General features: G+C 52.1%; 2 protein-coding genes across 2 annotated transcripts; both read left to right on the top strand.

Moving 5' to 3' along the window:
- The first annotated feature begins 2,905 nt into the window (after positions 1 to 2,905).
- Positions 2,906 to 9,366, top strand: LOC132510494 (myeloid cell surface antigen CD33-like). Its single transcript, XM_060132672.1, has 7 exons — positions 2,906 to 2,957; positions 3,024 to 3,401; positions 3,603 to 3,881; positions 4,114 to 4,161; positions 5,468 to 5,564; positions 6,493 to 6,574; positions 9,193 to 9,366. The coding sequence occupies exons 1-7, from the start codon at positions 2,924 to 2,926 to the stop codon at positions 9,364 to 9,366; spliced, it is 1,092 nt and encodes a 363-aa protein (XP_059988655.1). The 5' UTR covers positions 2,906 to 2,923.
- Positions 9,367 to 15,094: 5,728 nt separating this feature from the next.
- Positions 15,095 to 20,457, top strand: LOC132510226 (sialic acid-binding Ig-like lectin 13). Its single transcript, XM_060132031.1, has 6 exons — positions 15,095 to 15,593; positions 15,780 to 16,088; positions 16,310 to 16,357; positions 18,111 to 18,368; positions 18,454 to 18,513; positions 20,357 to 20,457. Exons 1-6 carry the CDS (start codon positions 15,095 to 15,097, stop codon positions 20,455 to 20,457), a joined length of 1,275 nt encoding a protein of 424 aa, XP_059988014.1.
- The last annotated feature ends 998 nt before the right edge of the window (positions 20,458 to 21,455 follow it).

The raw sequence follows: 21,455 nt of genomic DNA, 5'->3' as shown, positions 1-21,455 counted from the left end.
TGTTTCACTGTCTGGTTTTGGGTGGAAGAGTGGATACACTTAACTATAGACTATCCGGCAGGAACTATTGAACATCTACTCTGTGCCCCTTGTTGGAGGTTCCCAGGGGGCATCAGTGAGCACAGCATCAAACATCTCTGTCATCGGGCTTCCCTAGTGGCGCAGTGGTTGAGAGTCCGCCTGCCGATGCAGGGGACACGGGTTCGTGCCCTGGTCCGGGAAGATCCCACATGCAGCGGAGCGGCTGGGCCCGTGACCCATGGCCGCTGAGCCTGCGCATCCGGAACCTGTGCTCCGCAACGAGAGAGGCCACAACGGTGAGAGGTCCGCGTACCGCAAAAAAAAAAAAAAAATGTCTGTCATCAAGCATAGAGAATAAGCTTGTGGTTACCTGGGGGACGGGGGGGGGATGGATTCGGAGTTTGGGGTTAGCAGATGTGAACTATTATATACAGAATGGATAAACAAGGTCCCACTGTACAGCACAGGGAACTATAGTCAATATCCTGGGATAAACCATATGGAAAAGAATATGAAAAAGCACATGTATTATATGTATATGAATAACTAAGCCACTTTGCTGGACAGCAGACATTACACATAACATTGTAAATAACTACATTTCAATAAAGAAATTTTTAAAATCTCTGTCATCAAGAAGGTGTCCTTCTGGATATAAGGATAGAAACATTTTTAAAAAATAAGGAAAAATATTGAGTGTGCTTGATGGTAACATGTGTCTGGAGAAGCATCGGGCAGGGAGCGAACACGTGACATTTGGGGGCTGTTTTCTGTTGCTGAGAGTGTGCCCGAGGTGATGTTTGAGCGAAGACTTGAAAGTGGAAGAAAGCAGGTTCTGTGTCCCATAAGAGACAATTATCCCAAGGGCTTCCAGGCCAATGCAAGTATCCGGAAGCCTTTGAGGAGAGCAGAGACAGGATTGAACTTTCATTTGAAAAGGATCCTCACAGAAATGCAAATCCAAACTACAATGAGGTATCCCCTGACACCCGTCAGAATGGCCATCATCAAAAAGTCTACAAATAATAAATGCTGGAGAGGGTGTGAAGAAAAGGGAACCCCTCTGTACTGTGGATGGAAATGTAAACTGGTGCAGCCACTATGGAGAACAGAATGGAGGTTCCTTAAAAAACTAAAAATAGGGGCTTCCCTGGTGGGGCAGTGGTTGAGAGTCCGCCTGCCGATGCAGGGGACACGGGTTTGTGCCCCGGTCCGGGAAGATCCTACATGCTGCGGAGCGGCTGTGCCCGTGAGCCATGGCCGCTGGGCCTGTGCGTCCGGAGCAATGGGAGAGGCCACAACAGTGACGCGTACTGCAAAAAAAAAAAAAACTAAAAATAGAGTTCGCATATGATCCAGCAATCACACTCCTAGGCATATATCCGAAGAAACCTCTAATTCAAAAATGTACGTGCAACCCAATGTTCATAGCAGCTCTATTCACAACAGCGAAGACATGGAAGCAACCTGAGTGTCCATCCACAGAGAAATGATAAGGATGTGAGATATATATATGAATATATATAGTGGAATATCACCTAGCCATGAAAAGAATGAAATAATGCCATTTGCAGCAACCTGGATGCCCTAGAGATGATCACACTGAGTGAAGTAAGTCAGACAGAGATAACATTATATAATATCACGTTCATGTGGAATCTAAAAACTAATACCACTAAATTCATGTACAAAACAGAAACAGACTCACAGACATAGAAAACAAACTTATGGTTACCAAACGGGAAAGGGGATGGGGCAGGGATAAATGAGGAGTTTGGGACTAACACATACACACTGCTATATATAAAATTGACACTCAACAAGGACAAAGCATAGCACTGGGAACTCTACTCAATATTCTGCAATAACCTATATTGGAAAAAAATCTGAAAAAGAATAGATATATGTATATGTATAACTGAATCACCTTGCTGCACAACTGAAACTAACACACCATTGTAAATCAACTCTACTCCAATACAAAATAAAAATGAAACTAAATTGAAAACTAAATAATTTGGAGGCTCGTTAAAAAAAAGAAATTTCCTTTGCACTGACATAGACCATGTGCTTGCCCGTTTGTTCTACATGAAGATGCTACATGGTTTTTATTCTGAAGATGCCATTGAAAGTTTGGGAATCAGCATAGTAGAAGTTAAAAAAACATCCCATATCATATTTTTAGAAAATACCCAGTATGCTGCCGGACACTCGGCAATCTCACCACTGATGCAGCTCTAAAGCCCGACAGTGCTGCCTGTTTGGGGAGGAAGTGATGGGCCCGGGTGGGAGCATCTCCTGGGCAGGGACCAGGCCAGCCGTAGCCCTTCTGGTCTCCAGGTCACCAGCCCAAGATGCTCAGTGTTGGGGGAAGGAGTGAAGGCATGATTGGCGGCTGCCTTCACGTCACCCAGGAGCCCCTTCTTGTCTTCTGCCCCAGACGCTCACACAGACCCTAAAGAACCCGACATCTTGCGGGACCGACCACCCGAGGGTCTAGGTGAGGCTGGGACCCTCCAGGTCGAGACAGGAGCTGAGCGGCTCCCTGGTGTAGACAGCGGTGCTCAGACGGGAGGACCTTAGGAGGCTCACCGTGTCCTACGCCTCCATGTCCTCAGAGGCTCTGGTGCTGGAAGGACCCACCTGAGATGGGGGGCAGGGCAGGGCTCTCCTCCTTGCCTGCTCCTCTCTGGGCAGGTCTCCGGGGTCTCTGGACCGAGGGGTGTCCGTGCGCTCTGTGCGGAGGGGGGGCCGAGCTCCGGCTTTGCAGTTCCTCTTCTGTGAACAGCTGGGTCTCGTGTTCCTCCCCGGCTTCCCGTGGGTCTCCCCGCAGCCTTACCTCCCTCTCTCCTGCCCCTTCTCTTTTCACACACAGGACGCCCAGAAGCCCTCCGTCTCAGAGATGCTGCCGCTGCTGCTGTCCCTGCTGTGGGCAGGTGGGTGGGCTGCGGGGAGAGGGGTGGGCAGGGCAGGGGCTGTGGCTGACCCTCGTTTCCCCGCAGGGTCCCTGGCTTGGGAGAGCAGATACCGGCTGGAAGTGCAGGCGTCCGTGACGGTGCAGGAGGGCCTGTGTGTCCGCGTGCCCTGCTCCTTCTACTATCCCTGGTACAGCTGGGACAACTCTGCCCCAGTTTTCGGCTACTGGTTCAAGGAAGGGGCCGATGTGAAGCTGGATGCCCCTGTGGCCACAAACAACGCAGGACATGAAGTTCAGGAAGAGACCCAAGGCCGATTCCACCTCCTAGGGGACCGTGGAAACAATTGCTCCCTGGACATCAGAGACGCCAGGAGGAGGGATCAAGGTTCATATTTTTTTCGTGTGCAAAGAGGAACGACATTATGGACTTATAAGCCTAACAAGCTCTCCTTGCATGTGACGGGTAAGAAGTGGGGTCCGGGAGAGACCTCAGGGGAAGGACCTGGAGCCCCAGGGCAGGACTCGGATAGGACCCCCTCCTGGGAGGGGTCGGGGGGAGAGCAAGTGGGGGTTCAGAAAGAGGGGCTGGACCAAAGCCTGAAGCTTATCTCAGGGCTGCACCTCTAACCCTCCTCCTGACCCCGTCTCCCCCTCTCTTCATCAGCCCTGAACCATACACCCCACATCCTCATTCCTGCGACGCTGGAGGCTGGCCGCCCCGGGAACCTGACCTGCTCTGTGCCCTGGGCCTGTGAGCAGGGCGCACCCCCCATCTTCTCCTGGACGTCAGCCGCCCTCACCTCCCTGGGCCCCAGGACCCACCTGTCCTCAGTGCTCACCATCACCCCACAGCCCCAGGACAATGGCACCAATGTCACCTGTCAGGTGAAGTTCCCCGCAAGCGGTGTGATCGTGGAGAGGACCATCCAGCTCAGCGTCACCTGTGAGCGCTGCGCCGTGATGCCCGGGGCGTGAGGGGATGGGGGCAGGTGGGCCAGGCCGGGGGTGCTTGGTGCTGTTGCGTGGAGACCCGGCTGAGTAGGAGGGCCTGGAAGGACAGAAGCCCTGTCCCTCCTGCGTTTCTGTGGCTTCTGGGTGTGTGTGTGGGGGGATGCCTACCCTTATCTCACCCCAGTCCTCTCACTGAGGAAGGAAATCCTGTCTTCCACTGCTAGGTGCTCCACAGAGCCCAGCAACAGGTGTGTGCTCAGGGGATGGCACAGGTAAGACGGAGCCCCCCCATCCATGGGGCATTGACTGGAGTGGGGTCTCTTCCAGGTTGGGTCAGGACTGCACTTTCAGAGCTCAAATGGTGCAGGTCGGGTGTGGTCCTGCAATTAGACACAAGAAGCCCCCATTAGGTCTCTTCCTGCAGTATCCTCCGACTCTGGCCTTGCCAAGGTTACCCACACCTCCCTCCCTGCCCATTCTAAATATGGTCTTTATCTTTCTCCAGTCACCGAAGACCTTGCGGGGGGGGCATTTTTTAAGTAGACTTTATTTTCAGGAACTGATTTGGGTTCGTAGCAGATTCGTCAGAAGGTAAAGAGACTTCCCTCGTCCCCACTGCACTTTCCCACACACGCACGGCCTCCCCCAACAGCACGCCCCGCCAGAGGGTTCCTGTTACAATCGATGAATCTCCACTGACACATCATTTTCAACCAAAGTGCATGATTGACATTAGGGTTCCCTCTTGCTGTTGTACATTTCATGGGTTTGGACAAATGTATAATGACATGTATCTGCCATTATAGTATCATACAGAAGAGTTTCGTTGTCCCAACATCTCTTTGGACCATTTTTGTGACTGTCAGCCCCTCAGCCCTCACCCTGAGCCCTCTCTGGAGCCCAGCGCTCCCCTCACTGCTGTATTCCCACTGGTCATAACACCTGGTCCCCATGTGGACAGAGCCCCATTAGGGCTGTCTCAGCAGTGCCCACCGATCTGTTGACAGGTGACGCCCAGACGCACATCCCTTGCCCTGGGTGTTGGGGTGCCACCAGGCAGGGCCAGGAGAGCTGTCTGGGCCTGACCTGGAGGTCTGAGAAGCTTCCTGCTTCCACCTCCTTCTGAGGCACAAAAGATCACCGTGGACCCTGAGTGACAGGGCCAGTAGAGGCCAGGAGAGCAGATTTAGACCCCCTCCCTGGAAGGAAGGAGAGGCAAGGCCCTTCAGCCTCCCACAGTGCTCTCTGTCTGTCTGTCTCTCGGGAATGTCCACGGGGCCCAGAACCTCATGGCTCTGCTGTGGCCAGGTCTGGAGTCTTTTGCAGAGAGACCCTGGATGGACAAATATCTGACTCCACGAAGAGCGGAAGTGTGTTGGGAGTCTGTGGGGTGGAGAGGAGGTGTGGCCTAGACTGTGCCCTTCTGGAGAAGGCTCAGGTCCTACCAATGGTGGGGGAACCTAGGGGCAGAACCCTCGGTGGGAAGGGGGGGCACCCCTCTCTACCTGCTACGGAGAGGAGGAGACTTATGCCTGCTCGTCAGGATTGGAATTCTCCCCAAGTCTCTCTTGTCTGCAGGAAACTCGGGGACCAGAGCAGGAGTGATTGAGGGGGCCCTTGGGGGAGCTGGTGTCACCACGCTGCTTGTTCTCTGCCTGTGCCTCATCTTCTTCACGTGAGTTGGGCTGGCTGTGGGCCAGGGGAGGAGAAGAGGCGCCTGGAGGGGTTGTGAGGACCCAGAGCAAGGCTGGGGCGGTGCAGGGGTAGTGAGGATCCAGCTCGTAGACACCTGGCCAGGCTTGAGCGTGTTCCCAGCCCTGGTCCCCGATCCAGAAGCCGGGAGGGAGAAGGGACCTTGTCACAGTCTTGTTATAAAGTCTCCTGGGCTCCCTCTACCCTTTTAATCTTTACTTTTTATTGGAGTAGAGTTGATTTACAATGTTGTGTTAGTTTCTGGTGTACAGCAAATTGAATAAGTTATGCATACACATATATCCACTCTTTTTTAGATTCTATTCCCATATGTCATTACAAAGTACTGAGTAGAGTTCCCTGTGCTATATAGTAGGTCCTTATTAGTCATCTGCTTTATATATAGCAGTGTGTATATGTCAATCCCAATCTCCCAATTTATCCACCGCTTTTCCCCCTTGGTATCCATAAGTTTGTTTTCTGCATCTGTGACTCTATTTCTGTTTTGTAAATAAGTCCATTTGTACCGTTTTTTTAGATTCCACACATTAGCCATATCATATGACATTTGTCTTTCTCTGTCTGGCTTACTTCACTCAGTATGACAATCTCTAGGTCCAACCATGTCCCAGAAAATGGCATTATTTTGTTCTTTTTCATGGCTGAGTAATATTCCATTGTATATATGTGCCACATCTTCTTTATCCATTCCTCTGTCGATGGACATTTAGGTTGCTTCCACGTCCAGGCTATTGTAAATGTGCTGCTATGAACGTTGGGGTGCAGGTGTCTTTCCGAATTATGGTTTTTTCTGAATATGTTGGGCTCACCCTACTCTTGACCTGCCTTAGTCACTCACTCCAGCCTCAAAAGAGATACCCTGTGTCACAGACCCTAGTGTCTCCCAACAGAGTGAAGACCTACAGGAAGAGAGCAGCCAGGACTGCAGTGGGTATGGAGGACATCCACCCTGTCATAGGACCAACTTCCCTGGTGAGTGACACGGGCATCCCAGCAATGCAGCCTGCCCTGCAGATCTCCCGGGGCGGCCCACAGCCATGCTCCATTCAGCATGTCCAGAAATGAGCTCTTCCCCTTCCTGCTTCTTTGAAAATGTAGGATTTATTATTATTCCTCTGTGTGAGGCCAACAGATCAGGAGACAATTACCACAAAAAAGACAGGTATTACAGTTCCCAAGAGGAGGGGGCGTGCCACACCCTGCAAGGCCATGAGGGGCAGCACAAGGGTCTGTCAAGAGGCAGAGGGAGTGAGGAGGAAACCTGGGCAAGAGATTTTGTGGTTTACGTGGGAAGGAACAGGCAGGGTAAGCAGACTGAGGACTGTCTAGTTTGAATGATTTCAGAATGCTCTGGGGTGTAGGGGTTGTCTCTGGTTTTCTGGTACCTGGCCCCGGGGTGATGAGAGCAGGATAACGGTCCAGAGAGTAAGAGTTTGATAAAGGAAGTGGTTTGGGCTGATCGGTTTGCAATATGAAGGGCAGGCTTACAGGCAGATCCCTTAGAATCTCTAGAACTTGACTAGCACTGGCAGGGGCAATCCCTCGAGGGTTAACAAAGCCCCGGTTGTCAAAACATCAGAAACACATGGTGAATACATCCCTAAACATACTCTGCTGGGTTCTCCAATTCATCAATGGTACTCTTGTTCCTGACTCCCAACCAGCGATCTATCCCTTTCCCCCATCACCTCTTCCTGCACTGATACACTGCAAAGCATGTCTGTGTTTCTTCTAAATACAGCTTGATACAAACACTCCCTTTGAGCTGAGCTCCCCACTTAGCTCTTATCCCGCTGAAGCCTCCCCACCTTCCCCCAAACATCTGCATGACCTGCACCTGCGTTGCCTGCATCTGCATTGCCTGCACCTGCATTACCTGCACCTGCATGACCTGCATCTGTATTACCTGCATCTGCATTACCTGCATCTGCATTGACTGCATCTGCACTGCCTGCATCTGTATTAGACAGTCATCCCATCCTGCCCAAGTCTGAAATGCACTGTTTCTCCACACTGCCAAACAACTTGATTGACATTTAGGGCAGGAAAACCAGAGTCAGCTTTAATGCTGCACTTCTTCCAAACAGGCTTGCTCAAGCAAAGTAAGCTTTTTGCACCTCAGAATCATTGCCCATCTGCCCCCTTCTCCTCACGTGTCCATATCAACCAGCCCTACTCATGCTCATCCTCTGATCCCTGACTTGCATTTATTTCTTGACCTATGACTAATGTGGCCATCACTGACGTTTTGAGCAAATCCATAACGCATGCATTCACTTATTCCTTCAGCAACTATCTCCCACTTGTTGATTGTTCTGAGCACTTGGGTAATATCTGTATTTTTACAGAGACAGTGGAAAATGTCCCTTGCTGTCAAGGACTTACATTTATTGAGAGGGGAGTGGGGCGGTTATGGTGAAAGCAATGAACAGGTGAGTAGTGAAAGTATACAGGAAATGAGAGCTATGGAGGGAAATGCAATGGGAGGGACAGTTCTGGGGATGGGAGTCTTTGAGAAAACCCCTGCAGGAAGTGAAGGAACACAGTGTGAGCCCCTGAAAGAGAGTCGTTGAAGGGCTCTAGACAGAGGGAGCCACAAGTGCTGGGCTCAGAGGTTGGGACAAGCTGATGCATTGGAGAGACGCATCGCTTAATCATGACGAAGCCGCCATAAAAATCCCAATAGTGTGGGGCACAGGGAGCTTCTGGCTGGTGCACAAGTGGAGGTGCTGGGAGAGTGACGTGTCTTGAGAGGGGATGGAAACCCTGCACCCCTTCCCACATACCTTGCCCTGTGTATTTCTTCATCGGACTTTTCACGCCTTCCTAAGCTATATCCTTTCATAATAAACTAGTAATCTAGTAAGTAAACGGTTTTCCTGAGTTTTGTGAGCCACTCCAGCAAATTAATCAAACCTGCAGAGGAGGCCATAGGAACCTCTGATTTATAGCCAGTTGGTCAGAAGCACAGGTGACAACCTGGACTTGTGATTGACACCTGAAGTGGGGGGGAGGCAGTCTCATGGGACTGAGCCCTTAACCTGTGGGATCTGACACTATCTCCAGGCAGATAGTATCAGAATTGAGTTACATTGCAGGACACCCAGCTGGTGTGGGAGAATTCCTTGGTGTGGGGGTACAAAGAACCCACGCATCTGGTGACAGAAGTGTTGTGAGTGTGATAATGGTGCGAGAGTAAAGGAGAGACACACAGGAGAAGTGAGTTTCCATAAACACCCTCCTGTTTACGGAAAACCTCAGGAAACCTCAGAGGGCCAGGGGTTGAGTTTGTGATCAATAGATGTGTGACCTTGGGAAGAACCTACCCTCTCTGAGACTTCGTTTCTCTCCCTGTAACGTAGTAATATTTCCTCCGTAGGTCTGTGTGGGTGCTCAGTAGAACTGGAAAACAATCTATAGCGTTATATTTGTTGGATGACTGAATAAATGGAACCTTCAGAAACGTTTGGTAGCAGAATGGAAGAATGAATAGATGCTCTGTCCCAGAGTCAAATTCACTTCCTGGACCCTCTCTCCCTTCTCCCCCTGAAACTACCTTGATCTGACCCCTTCCTTTGCTCTCCATCCAGGATCACCGGCGAGAGTCCAAGTTAGAGGATCCTCCTGACCCCACCAGCTCGGCAGGGGCCACCCCCACCTCGGGGATGGAGGAAGAGCTGCATTACGCCTCCCTCAGCTTCCATGGGATGCGTCATCCTCGGGAGAGCGCCCACTCAGAATACACGGAGATCAGGACCAAGTGAGGGACCGCACGCGGCATCAGCCTCAGGCAGGACGTCCATTTCCTCTACGGGAAGGGGGACCCACAGGCTAATCCTTAGGGACTTAACATCCCCGTAGGTGATGGGTTTATGAACTGCTGTCAGTGACTTTCCTGCTCTATTGGAACTATCTTAGGCTTTGCATTCAGAGACACCTGGCATCAAGTCCACACTTTTTCATTCAGTAAGTGTATGATATCATGCGAGGCACCTAACTCCTCCATGTCTTGGTTTTCTGCTTTGGTGAAATGGATGTGAGAGGTCCAGCATCACAAGGTTGTTGTGAGGATTAAACGAAAGTACCAAATATGCAACAGAAGTCTTCATACATTGTGACCTTTGTCCACTGAACAAAAGCACACAACCTAAAAGTTGCACGTTATGCTTTATTTGGGGACCTTACTGAGGACTATAGCCTGGGAGAGAGCCTCTCCCATAGCTCTGAGGAGCTGCTCCAAAGAGGTCAGGGAGGAGCAGGATATAAATGTGTTTTTGCTGAAAACAAACAAACATGTAGTCGAACATCAAAAGATGTCTAATCACAAACATCAGACGACTCAGAGCAATGACTTTGGAGCTTTTAGAGCTTTTCTGTGTATGGGAGGATGCACTGTCTGAGCTGATTGGAAATTATTCCTTAGATATGCACCTTAACACTCTAGGGCCAGGATCTTGTTTTTCTCGTCCTGAATTCCCCTCAGGGCACACCTTCGGGGGAGACCGCAGTGGTTGATTGTTTAATGGCGGACAACATCCTTTGTTTACTGAAACGGCAGGCGACATTTTGTTTGTTTGTTTGCACATTTCACCCGGAGGCTGGGTATGTCCTGTCCGGGCACCACATCGGCTACATGTCAGTCTCACTGTCTACTCAAAACCCTCCCATGGATCCCTTCCTTGACTGGACCTCCAGCACCATCTCTTTCCATTCCTGAATCTTCCCTTTCCACCCTCCCTGTCTTCTACTAGTCCTGCTATAGCCAAAATCAAGTAATAACATTTAGAGAATTTCCTAAATCTTAGAGCTGACCTTAGCCAAAATACCGCTCTCTCCTCAAGCCCAAAGAATAATTTACAAGCTTCTCAACCTGACGTTTTAGGTCAGGGGTCAGGAGACCTTTCTGCTAAAGGGCCAGATAGTAAGTATTTAGGCTTTTCAAGCCATAGGGTCTCCGTTGCAACTATTCAACTGTAGTGCAAAAGCAACCGTAGACCATTTGCAAACGAATTAATGTGGCTGGGTGCCAACAAAATTTTATTCACAAAAACAGGCAGCCCCAGGGTTGTAGTTTTCTGACCTCTGTTCTAGGTTATTCTTAGTCTCACCCAATCTGCTTCTCCATCACCGTACCCCAAACCACCTATCCCTCAAGCCATTCTCTAAGAACCCATTCTGATGCATCCCTCACTGTCTTTGAGCACCTGCATCTCTCCTTCCAGGAAGACCCAGCCCCATGAAGTCATCTGGCTAACACCTTCTTATCCTTCAAAGTGAGTTCAAAATTATAGTCTGGGTTGAGAAGGTAGAGGGAAGCGAGAGCTTGGAAACGTCCTCCTACAAAGCCTAACACTCTAATTTTACTGCAAATCAGTTGAAACAAAAACAGCCCCAAATATACCAGCAGCACCAAAACCATGGCAGGGACAATGCATGACGCCCCAGTTTCTAAAGTGACACTTGAACAGATGAAAGATTCTGGTGTGGTGTAAGAAAAGGCCTGGTGCCCAAACCCGGCGCCTCCACCCAGAAAGGACAGTTAGGTCAGACTTCCGTTCATGATAACGTCAGCCTGCGTGATGCGACTCATCACATTAAAGGTCGATGGTTAGCCTTCCAATCCAGGCAAGATGACACTGGCCCATTGTTCCCTGCTTCTCCCTCTGTTCACAACGATAAACCCTGCGAATGGTGCAAGACACAACCAAAGGAGAATTCTGGAAAGTGGTAAGAAGAAGGCAAGCTGCTTTAGGACCCCAGGACTGGAAAAACAATGCAGAGTCAGGGCATCCCAGTTCCTACAGCCAAACGGGGATGAACACTCACACCCACCGTTTCCCAAACCCCGACTGAGAAACAGTCAAGGGTTATCATCATAGTGTCAGGAATGCGCTCACCTGTCCCATCATCCGGGTTATGTCCTCCTCCCTCCCTGCGGCTCCCACAGCCCCGTCCTCCCCGCTGCATCAGCCCAGGCCACGCCCCACTGTGATGGTGTCTCCATCCCCCTTCCTGACCCTGGCTGGTTCTGCTCCAGTGGTGGCCTCGCCTTAGCGCAACCCCACAGGACACTCTGCTCAACAGATGGGAGACAGGCACCCAGGGCGCAGGAGCGGCCACCAGCTCAGCCAGTGGAGGGACCTGCCCGAACAGCGGCCTGTTCAGCACGTCCTGGCCTGGGGAGGGGAGCGGAAGTGTGGCCGGAGTGAAGTAAGAGCGAGTACAGATCAGAGCCGGTGCTCGGAGTGAGGCAGGAGATAGATGGGCTCCAGGCTAGACATTTACAACTGGCCTCTTGTTCACACTTCCTGGGGTGAGAAGAAGATGGGCTCCAGGCCGGACATTCATTCCCAGCCCCCTGTTTACATTTCCTGAAGCGAGAGACAAACAGGCTCCAGGACTCCATATTTATGACCGGACTCCTGTCTATTTCGAGATCTATACCTCGATATAAAAACCAGCGACAGAAATAATAGGGTAAATAACCAGACATTGGACATTTTTATGGCAGGAACAGAGTGGGACAAACCCTGTTGAAAGATCAAGAGGCCACGCATTTCCCACCCTTGGGGCAAGGAGACATTGCACATGCGCAGAAAGGCTCCTTGGGGTCCAAAAGGAGGGGGCGCCACCCCATAACATGTGAGGCTAAGGCCGTCCCATAGGCCTCTGGGCTGGAATCCATCTTGGAAAAAAGCTGCGCACGCATGCTGTTGAGGGTCCTAGGGCAGGTCAGGTGTGGAAAAAGAAACCAGATAATTGGCCAAAGGGAAACAAAGACCCGGAAGAACTGCCCTATATGAATGACGTAACCGCCTTTTTATGGGGCTCTTCCTCATTGGGGGGACGCCCACACCCTTTCCCTCCGGGTGTGCGTCTCTGCCCGGCTTCTATCTTAACTAAACAAACTGTTTCTCTGTGTGCTCTCCCACTTGTTGTTGTGCTGTGTCTCTAATAATAAACTTTGTACCTGTTTTTACAGTTTTGCCTCCGTGAGAAATGCATTTTTCACTGGGGGCAAGGGCCAGGGGTGTGGTGGCTGGGATTCCTGGTTTTCATCCAGGCTTCCCAGGTTCAATTCCTGGGCAGGGAATTAAGATCTCGCTTCACGCCACCACTCCCTGCCGCCACTCTGAGACCAGGAGGAGAAGCCGAGGTGTCCTCGGGTTACCACCTCTTTCATCCCTTTTCTCCTCCTGTCCTTGGAGTGGCCCCATCCTGCAGGCTGACCACTGGCCACTGTGTGGGCTGCGTCAATTTGGGCTGCTGTAGGCTGCTCTGAGCCCGCCACTTGTAGGAACACGTCGAATCTTCGGGGTGACCCCGTGGGTTCACCTGCTAGGGCTGCCGTAAGGAAGTACGGCCGACTGGGCGGCTTGAGCAACAGAAATTCATTTTCTCACAGATCAGGAGGCTGGAAGTCTGAGATCAAAGTGTCAGCAGGGCTGGCTTCTTAGTATTATTATTTTAAATTTTTTTAATTTTTAATTGAAGTATAGTTCCTTTACAATGTTGTGCTAATTTCTGCTGTACAGCAAAGTGATTCAGTCACACCTATATAGACATCCTTCTGAGGCCTCTCTCCTTGGCTTGTAGATGGCCGTCTTCTCCCTGTATCTTCACGTGGTCTTCCCTCAGTATGTGTCTGTGTCCTAATCTCTCTTTCTTACGAGGACACCAGTCCTATTAGATTAAGGCCCAGCCCAATGACCTGACTTTATATTAATTACCTCTTTAAAGGCCTTGTCTCCAAATGCAGTCACACTTAGAGGTACTGGGGGTTAGGACGTGCACATAGGAATCTGGGGGGTGACACAAATCAGCTTCCAGCACCATGCGAGCATAGGCACACCTCTGCACGGAGTGGTTAAGCGCCTTCCCAAGGTGGCACAGCAAGGATTAGGGAAACAAGCGCAAGCCTAGAGCCATCTGCTGCAGAGCCTGTGCCCCTGAGCCCCGCATGAAAGCCCCCAGGGGAGGAAGCCCCAGGGAAGCGCTGACCACCACTGAGGGTGGGACTCAGAGTGACCCCTGAGGTACGGGCAGGGCCAGACACCTGACCTGCAAGACAGCCACAGAAGAATCTGTAGAAAACGCCCACCTCTGTCCTTGTGTCAGGTTCTCCCACAGACGAGGGTTGAACATTGTGATCCTTCCATGTGACAGATGAGGAAACTGAGGCCTGGAAGGGAGAAGGGCGGGGCCCACCTACCTCCAAACACTGGCATCCCCCCAGGGCCACGCTGGCTGGCATTTTGCTCCCAGTGCCCGGCGCCCAAGCCTGGCATGTGCAGGGAGGCCTGGGGCAGGGGGCTGCGAGCAGGTCAGGAAGCCTCAGGACCCCCTGTGGGATCGTGTCCTGGTGGCCACCCTCCTGGATCCTGGTCTCATCCTCTCTGTCCATGTATACCTGGGAACTCGCCTTCTAGCTGCACGGAGCGATGGGGTTTCCTCCAAGCCTCTATCTGGGCTGCCCCTATCTCACACTGTATCAGCAGGAGCTGGGGCGCTGGAGAAGTTCTCAAGGGTGGAGACAACGTCTGCCGCATTCTTGCCTTGTGCTCCACTCCCCTGAAAGGAGAGGTGCCCCTGCGCCGTTGTCGTGTTCATTTTGTTCCCAAGTCCAAGCTTGCTCTGCTCGCCTCACAGCGGGCGCGTGAATCGGAGATGAGGTGTTGAGGGAAGGAATGACACCTTTATTCGGAAAGCTGGCAGACCTAGAAGACGGCAGACTAGTGTCTCTGAAGAACCTTTTGACTGGGGTTTGGATGCCAATTTCTTTTACAGCACAGAGAGGGAGAGGAGATGAGGAAGTAAAGTGAAAAGGCCACAAGCTTTGCAAACATCTCCTGGAATGGCCAGCCTCGGGGAGGGAATGCGTTCATTTCTTCTTCCTTGCAGCCATCCACGGGTGGAACAGCATCCAGATGTTCCCCTGAACAAAGCCACTTTGGTTTAACCTTCAGGCAGAGGGGCAGGGCTCCCCGAGGCAGGCCATTATGTAGAGACAGTATCCTTTTAATGAACAAAAGCAGTGGAAAGCAAAGGTTAAAGTAGAAGAAACAGATCCAACACGGAGTCAGGATTGACTCTTCCCTGTTACAATTTCAGTAACTAATCACCACCTCTTTCACCCTGGCGGGACCCATCCCGGTCTTTCATGCATGGAGCCTTCCCGGCTGCCCCTCCTGCATCTCACACCTGACGGGGACTGACCGGCCTGATTTCCTGTGGACAGAGGTGTGGGAGGGACAGGCTGTGGACGGGGATCCGGGAGACGCCTTTGGGCTGTATTCGCTGCTCGTGACCCTCACCAGGGCCTCACATGGAAAGTAGAAGTGGTGACTCTCCAAGGTCCACGCAGCTCTGGCAGCATGTGGGTGCGGAGTTCCTCTTTTGTGGTCGGTTACCTTCTGACCTCAGCTCTGGGCTTCCTGTGGGGGCTTCCTCTCAATCCTGTGACACAAAGGCCCCATCACTCTTACCCCAAAGATGCTGCTATTGCCACCACCGCTGCTGCTGCTGTCCCTGCTGTGGGCATGTGGGTGGGCTGCGGGGAGAGGGGTGGGCGGGGCAGGGGCTGCAGCCGATCGTTATTCCTACGCAGGGTCCCTGTATCAGGACAAGAGATACTGGCTGCGGGTGCGGGGGCCTGTGACGGTGCAGGAGGGCCTGTGTGTCCGCGTGCCCTGCTCCTTCCAGTATCCCCGGGACGACTGGGACGACTCTGTCCCAGCTTTCGGCTACTGGTTCCAGGAAGGGGCCAGACCCTACCAGGATCGTCTAGTGGCCACAAACAACCCAGATCGTGAAGTGCTGATGGACACCCAGGGCCGATTCCACCTCCTTGGAGACCCCCGGACCTACAACTGCTCCCTGGACATCAGAGATGCACGGCAGGGAGACACGGGGACATACTTCTTTAGGGTGGAGAGAGGGCCTTCTGTGAAATATAATTATTTAGAGAACAGGCTCCACCTGCATGTAACAGGTAAGGATGGTGTCAAGGAGAGGACACACAGACACAGGGGCCCTGAGGGCCCCCAGGGCAGGGCTGGGAGGGGACCCCCTGTCTTCTCATCCTGGGAGGGGCCCAAGAGGACCTAGGAGGACAGGCCGCTGCGGCTGGCCTGGGGCAGAGACAGCTCTGAGGGGCACACTCGGGCCCCCCCCCCAGGGCCTGGGTCTGTTTCTCTCTCCTCTTCAGCTCTGACACAGACACCCGACATCCACGTCCAGGGGACCCTAGAATCTGGCCTCCCCAGGAATATCACCTGTGCAGTGCCATGGGCCTGTGAGAGGGGGACACCCCCCACCTTCTCCTGGACCGGGGTTGCCCTCCCTTCCCTGCACCCCAAGGGCCCCCACTCCTCGGTGCTCACGCTCACCCTGGGGCCCCAGGACCACGGCAACAACCTCACCTGTCGAGTGACCTTCCCCGGAGCTGGCGTGAGCGCAGACAGAACCATCAGGCTCAACGTCTCCTGTGAGCGCGGGGCAGGGACGCCGGGTCCTTGAGGGCGGAGGGCGTTGGGGACGGGAGGGAGGGCCTGGGCTACTGCGTGCTGAGCCCTGCAAGCTGGAACTGGGGAGGAAGGAAAGAGGACACTACTCCACCCTCTTCCTATTTCTAATGTTTCTGGGAGAAAAGGGCCAATGCCTGCCTTCCTGCCGCTGAAAAGGGGACTGTTATGTTTGTCTGTCCAGATGCACCCCAGAAGCCGACCATCAGAGTTTTCCGGAAGGAAGACAAAGGTAGGTCTAAACCTGTCTTCTCCAGGGGTGCGGTGGAAGTGGAAGTGTCTCTGCCCTTCGGAGCAGAGCTGGGGATCAGAACTCAGATGGCAGAGAGGCTCAGGCCCGGGGAGGGGACAGCAGAGGTGGGACAACCCCCACTGGCGCATCAGCTTACGCACTGGCCTCCCCCTTTCGCTGGCCCTGCTCTCATGGGGTATCGCGTGGCCTCTTCCTTGCCTGTTGGACGTGGCTGTCCCCACTGCCAGGGCTCCATCCTTGTCCCACATCCTGCCCAATAGTATTCAGCACTTGTGTATCTCCCCCTTGGTTATCTTTTCGAATAGAACCTACACATGTACATTTTAAAACACACACATATATGCAGATCATACTACCCACATGCTTTGCATCTCTATTAGTATTTTTTAATAAACTTTTCATATGGAGTAATTTTAGACTCACATGGTACAGAGACTTTCCACAAATCTCTCACCTCATCATTAAAATCCTCCATCCACATGGCATATTTGTCACAACTAAGGAAGTGACGTTGGTACATTTCTACAAACTAAACTCGCCTTTTTCTCAAACTTGGTATATCTTGGAGATTCTCCTGTATCTGTACCTAGGAAACCTTCTTCATTCTTAATGATGACCCCATGGTTTTCCAATTAGAAGTATATTATATGATAAAGTACTTAATAGGTCTCCTGTTAGTGGAAAACTATGGTGTTTCCAATCCTTTGCAAGGACAAGACAAATGTGTGGGTCTGGAAGATTACTCTTGAGAGAGAAGAAAGTCCTAGATCGAAGGGTATGTTTGTAATTTCTACAGATATTGCCAAATCGAGCTACATGGAAGTTGTTCTGCTTACGCTACCCCCTGCTATGTGTCTGTTTCCCTGCTAAACATTTTCATCCTTGCTGATACCATAAGTGAATACACTATCATGTAAACTTGCATTATCATTTTGTGAATAGATTGGGTATCTTTCATTGTGTTTAAAAACCATGCGTATTCCTTTTTTTTAATTTTTATTGCGGTACGCGGGCCTCTCACTGTTGTGGCCTCTCCCGTTGTGGAGCACAGGCTCTGGATGTGCAGGTTCAGCGGCCATGGCTCACGGGCCCAGCCGCTCCATGGCATGTGGGATCTTCCCGGACCAGGGCACGAACCTGTGTCCCCTGCATCGGCAGGCAGACTCTCAACCACTGCGCCACCAGGGAAGCCCCATGCCTATTTCTTTGTGGTCTTTTTCTTGATGATTTGAAGAAACTCTTTTCATATTACCGCAATCGTCTGTGTATAAGTTGAGAGGGTTTATTTTCATCCTAATCATGGGCTTTTGACTTAGTGTACGGTGATTTTGCTAGGCAAAAACATGCCATTTTTCTTGGCCGCACCGCGTGGCTCGTGGGATCTTAGTTCCCCAACCGGGGATCTAGCCCGTGCCCCCCCGCAGTGGAAGCACGGAATCCTAACCACTGGATCGCCAGGGAACCCCCGCCATTTTTTTTTTTTAAGTTGCATTCAGTGATGTACTGAGACTAGCGCTTACTGGTTGGCGAGAGCCAGTTGTGCAATTGTGTCCATCTTTTCCCACTTCTGGGTTCAGAGGCTTCAAATTAGGTGCTTGAAATTGGCCAAGATGGGAGTTTTTACACAGAGGAAATTGACAAGTGCTACAAAACAGGAAGATATGAGCCCTTAGGCAATGGAAGAGACAGACAGACAGGCAGACTGAAGCTAGCTTTCTCTCTGTCCTGCCAGGACCTGAAAGTCTGGGCCAAAGCCTACCTCTCCCAGTCCTGGAGGGCCAGTTCCTACGCCTGGACTGTGTTGCCGACAGCAACCCTCCTGCCAGGATGAGCTGGATCCGGGGGAGCCTGACCCTGAGCCCCTCCAATTCCTCGAACCCTGGGGTCCTGGAGCTGCCCCGGGTGGAACTGGAGGACCATGGGAAATATGTCTGCCGAGCTCAGCATCCGTTGGGCTCTAAGGAAGCATCTCTGAGCCTCGTTGTGAAAAGTGAGTTGGAACACACCTGAGGGAAGGACCCCGGGGTTCTAGGGAGGGGAGAGTCTCCTCTGATCCCTCCCATCTCTCCCCACAGAACCCCCGCAGCTGCTGGGACCCTCCTGCTCCCAGGAGGATGAGGGTCTGCACTGCGACTGTTCTAAATATGGTCTTTATCTTTTTCCAGTCACCGAAGGCCTTGCGGGGGGGGGCATTTTTTAAGTAGACTTTATTTTCAGGAACTGATTTAGGTTCGTAGCAGATTCATCAGAAGGTAAAGAGACTTCCCTCGTCCCCGCTGCACTTTCCCACACACGCACGGCCTCCCCCAACAGCACGCCCCGCCAGAGGGTACCTGTTACAGTCGATGAATCTCCACTGACACGTCATTTTCAACCAAAGTGCATGATTGACATTAGGGTTCCCTCTTGCTGTTGTACATTTCATGGGTTTGGACAAATGTATAATGACATGTATCTGCCATTATAGTATCATACAGAAGAGTTTCGTTGTCCCAACATCTCTTTGGACCATTTTTGTGACTGTCAGCCCCTCAGCCCTCACCCTGAGCCCTCTCTGGAGCCCAGCGCTCCCCTCACTGCTGTATTCCCACTGGTCATAACACCTGGTCCCCCATCTGGACAGAGCCCCATTAGGGCTGTCTCAGCAGTGCCCACCCATCTGTTGACAGGTGACGCCCGGACGCACATCCCTTGCCCTGGGTGTTGGGGTGCCACCAGGCAGGGCCAGGAGAGCTGTCTGGGTCTGACCCGGAGGTCTGAGAAGCTTCCTGCTTCCACCTCCTTCTGAGGCACAAAAGATCACCGTGGACCCTGAGTGACAGGGCCAATAGGGGCCAGGAGAGCAGATTTAGACCCCCTCCCTGGAAGGAAGGAGAGGCAAGGCCCTTCAGCCTCCCACAGTGCTCTCTGTCTCTCTGGAATCTCCACGGGGCAGAGAACCTCATGGCTGTGCTGTGGCCAGGTCTGGAGGCTGCTCTCCTGTCTCTGGATCTGCCTATAGTGGATACTTCATACACGTGGAATGTTACAGAACAGTGGCCTTTTCTGTCCGGCTTCTCTCACTAAACGTTTTCGAGCATCATCCGTAGAGCGTGTATCAGTATCAGTTCCTTTTTGTCTGAATAACATTCCATTGCGCGGATGCACCAGCTTGTCTCCATCCAGTTAGCGGTGGATGGACGTTTGGGTTCTTTCCACTTTTTGGCTCTTACAATGCTGCTATGAACGTTGCTACACTTTTCCTTTTTATTTTTATTTTATTTTTTTGATCATTGATTTCAGTCTTCTCCGGCATATACCTAGGAGTGAAATTTCTGGGTCAAATGGTAGTTTCTAATTTTAAATTTCTGAGGAAATGTCAGATGTTTTCCACACTGACAGCACCATTTTACATTCCCACCAGCAAAGTATGAGGGTTCCAATTTCTCCAGATCCTTGTCGACATTATTTTCCTTAAAAAAAAAATTCGAGCCCGCTGCTGGGTGTGAAGAAATATCTCATTACGTTTTGATTTACATTTATGGAGCGAGTAATGACGTCGTTCATTTTATTCATGAACGTATTGGTCATTTGGAGAATTTTTTTTATTCCTTTGCCCGTTTTAAAAAATTGCGTTGTTTGTCTTTTTGTTCTTGAATTGTTTTTCATATAGCTTTTATATAGGCTGGATATCACACACATATCGAATCTATGATTTGCAAATATTTTCTCCCATTAAATGGGTTGGTTTTTCACTTTCTCAGTCCACTGATGAGCCGAGTTTTTCATTTTCATGAAGTCCAGCTTATGCATTTTTGTTTTCTGTTCAGCTGCTGGAAGGTAAGGGCATGGGGTGGGCTGATACCCTGGGCACACGGGGTTCGGCATCCGGTGGATGAGGAAAGCCTGGAAGACCAACGTCCAGAGTCCTCCTGGGAGCAGAAGGACACAGGATTGAGGTCCAGCAGATGATTCCATCCTGGTCCCACTTTCCTGCAGGGCAGTCGGGGCGCGTCGCAGCACAGGTGATTCTGACGGCCATCTGGGAAGCGGCTGTCAAGATCCCGCTACTCTTCTTGGTCCTCATCGCCCTCCTGTGAGCACCCCCAGGGAGAGGGGAGAGGGGATGGGTGGGGAGGGCAGGGCGCAGGTGGCTGCACCCTGGAACCAGCGCTGGAGGGGGCGGGGGCGGGGCCGGCAGGAGGCTGACGGGAAGGGGGAGTGGGGGGGCGGGGCTTGGGGGCGGTGAGGAGTCCCCTGGGGCAGGGGCTCCTCCCCGCCCAGTGTCAGGGTTGAGGGTAGCCGCTGTGCTCTAGAGGGTCTGTGGGGCCAGACCTGCCCTCTCCCACCTCAGTCATCCCCCCGCCCCTGAACAAGGAACAGGGTGAGTGTGCGGCCCGCGGCACCCGATCTGACCAGAGCCTGGTCTCTTCTGTGGCTCAGAGTGACGTCCCGCAGGAGGAAGGCAGCCAGGCCTGCAGGGGGCGTGTCAGATGCAAACGCCAGGCCTGCAGGGGGCGCGTCTATTGCAAACGCCATTCCTGGTTACCCCTCTGGGTGAGTGATGTCGGCATCCTACCACCCAACATCCCACTGCACACCTGCCCCAGAATGGCCCCCAGGATTGCTCCACTCAGCGTACCCAAAGTGGACCTGCCATCTTCCTCCCCAAACCCACTTCTCTGCTGGGTTCCCCCTCACACTGATGACAAGGTGGCCCCCATCTCTAAGGCCAGAAGGAAGGACGGGGTTTGCCCCCTTTCATCCCCGCTTCTCTTCTCCAGGAGCCAATAATCACTAAGTGCTGTCCATCCTTCCTCCTAAGCACAGCTCGTCCTGATGCCCGTCTCCTTCCCATCTTGACCCCAGTCGTTCCAGCAGCCTCCTCTCTTCCCTGGGTCTCTGAACCCACCCACCTCCTGCCTCCATCTCCCTGGGAAACACAGACCTCCGCACTGTTCGCAGAGACCGTTACCATCCACTTGCTGCACAGCAGGGACAGCTGTGTTTCCTCTCCACGGCCAGAGACCAAGGTGCACACACCACTGGCTGGAGTTGCAGCCCTGGCGGGCTCTGCCTTGCCGGACTCTCCACCCAG

Source organism: Lagenorhynchus albirostris, chromosome 19 (assembly GCF_949774975.1).
Source record: "Lagenorhynchus albirostris chromosome 19, mLagAlb1.1, whole genome shotgun sequence".
Lineage (NCBI taxonomy): Eukaryota > Metazoa > Chordata > Mammalia > Artiodactyla > Delphinidae > Lagenorhynchus > Lagenorhynchus albirostris.
The sequence above is the reverse complement of the archived record's forward strand: the minus strand, read 5'-3'. Positions and strand labels throughout refer to the sequence as shown.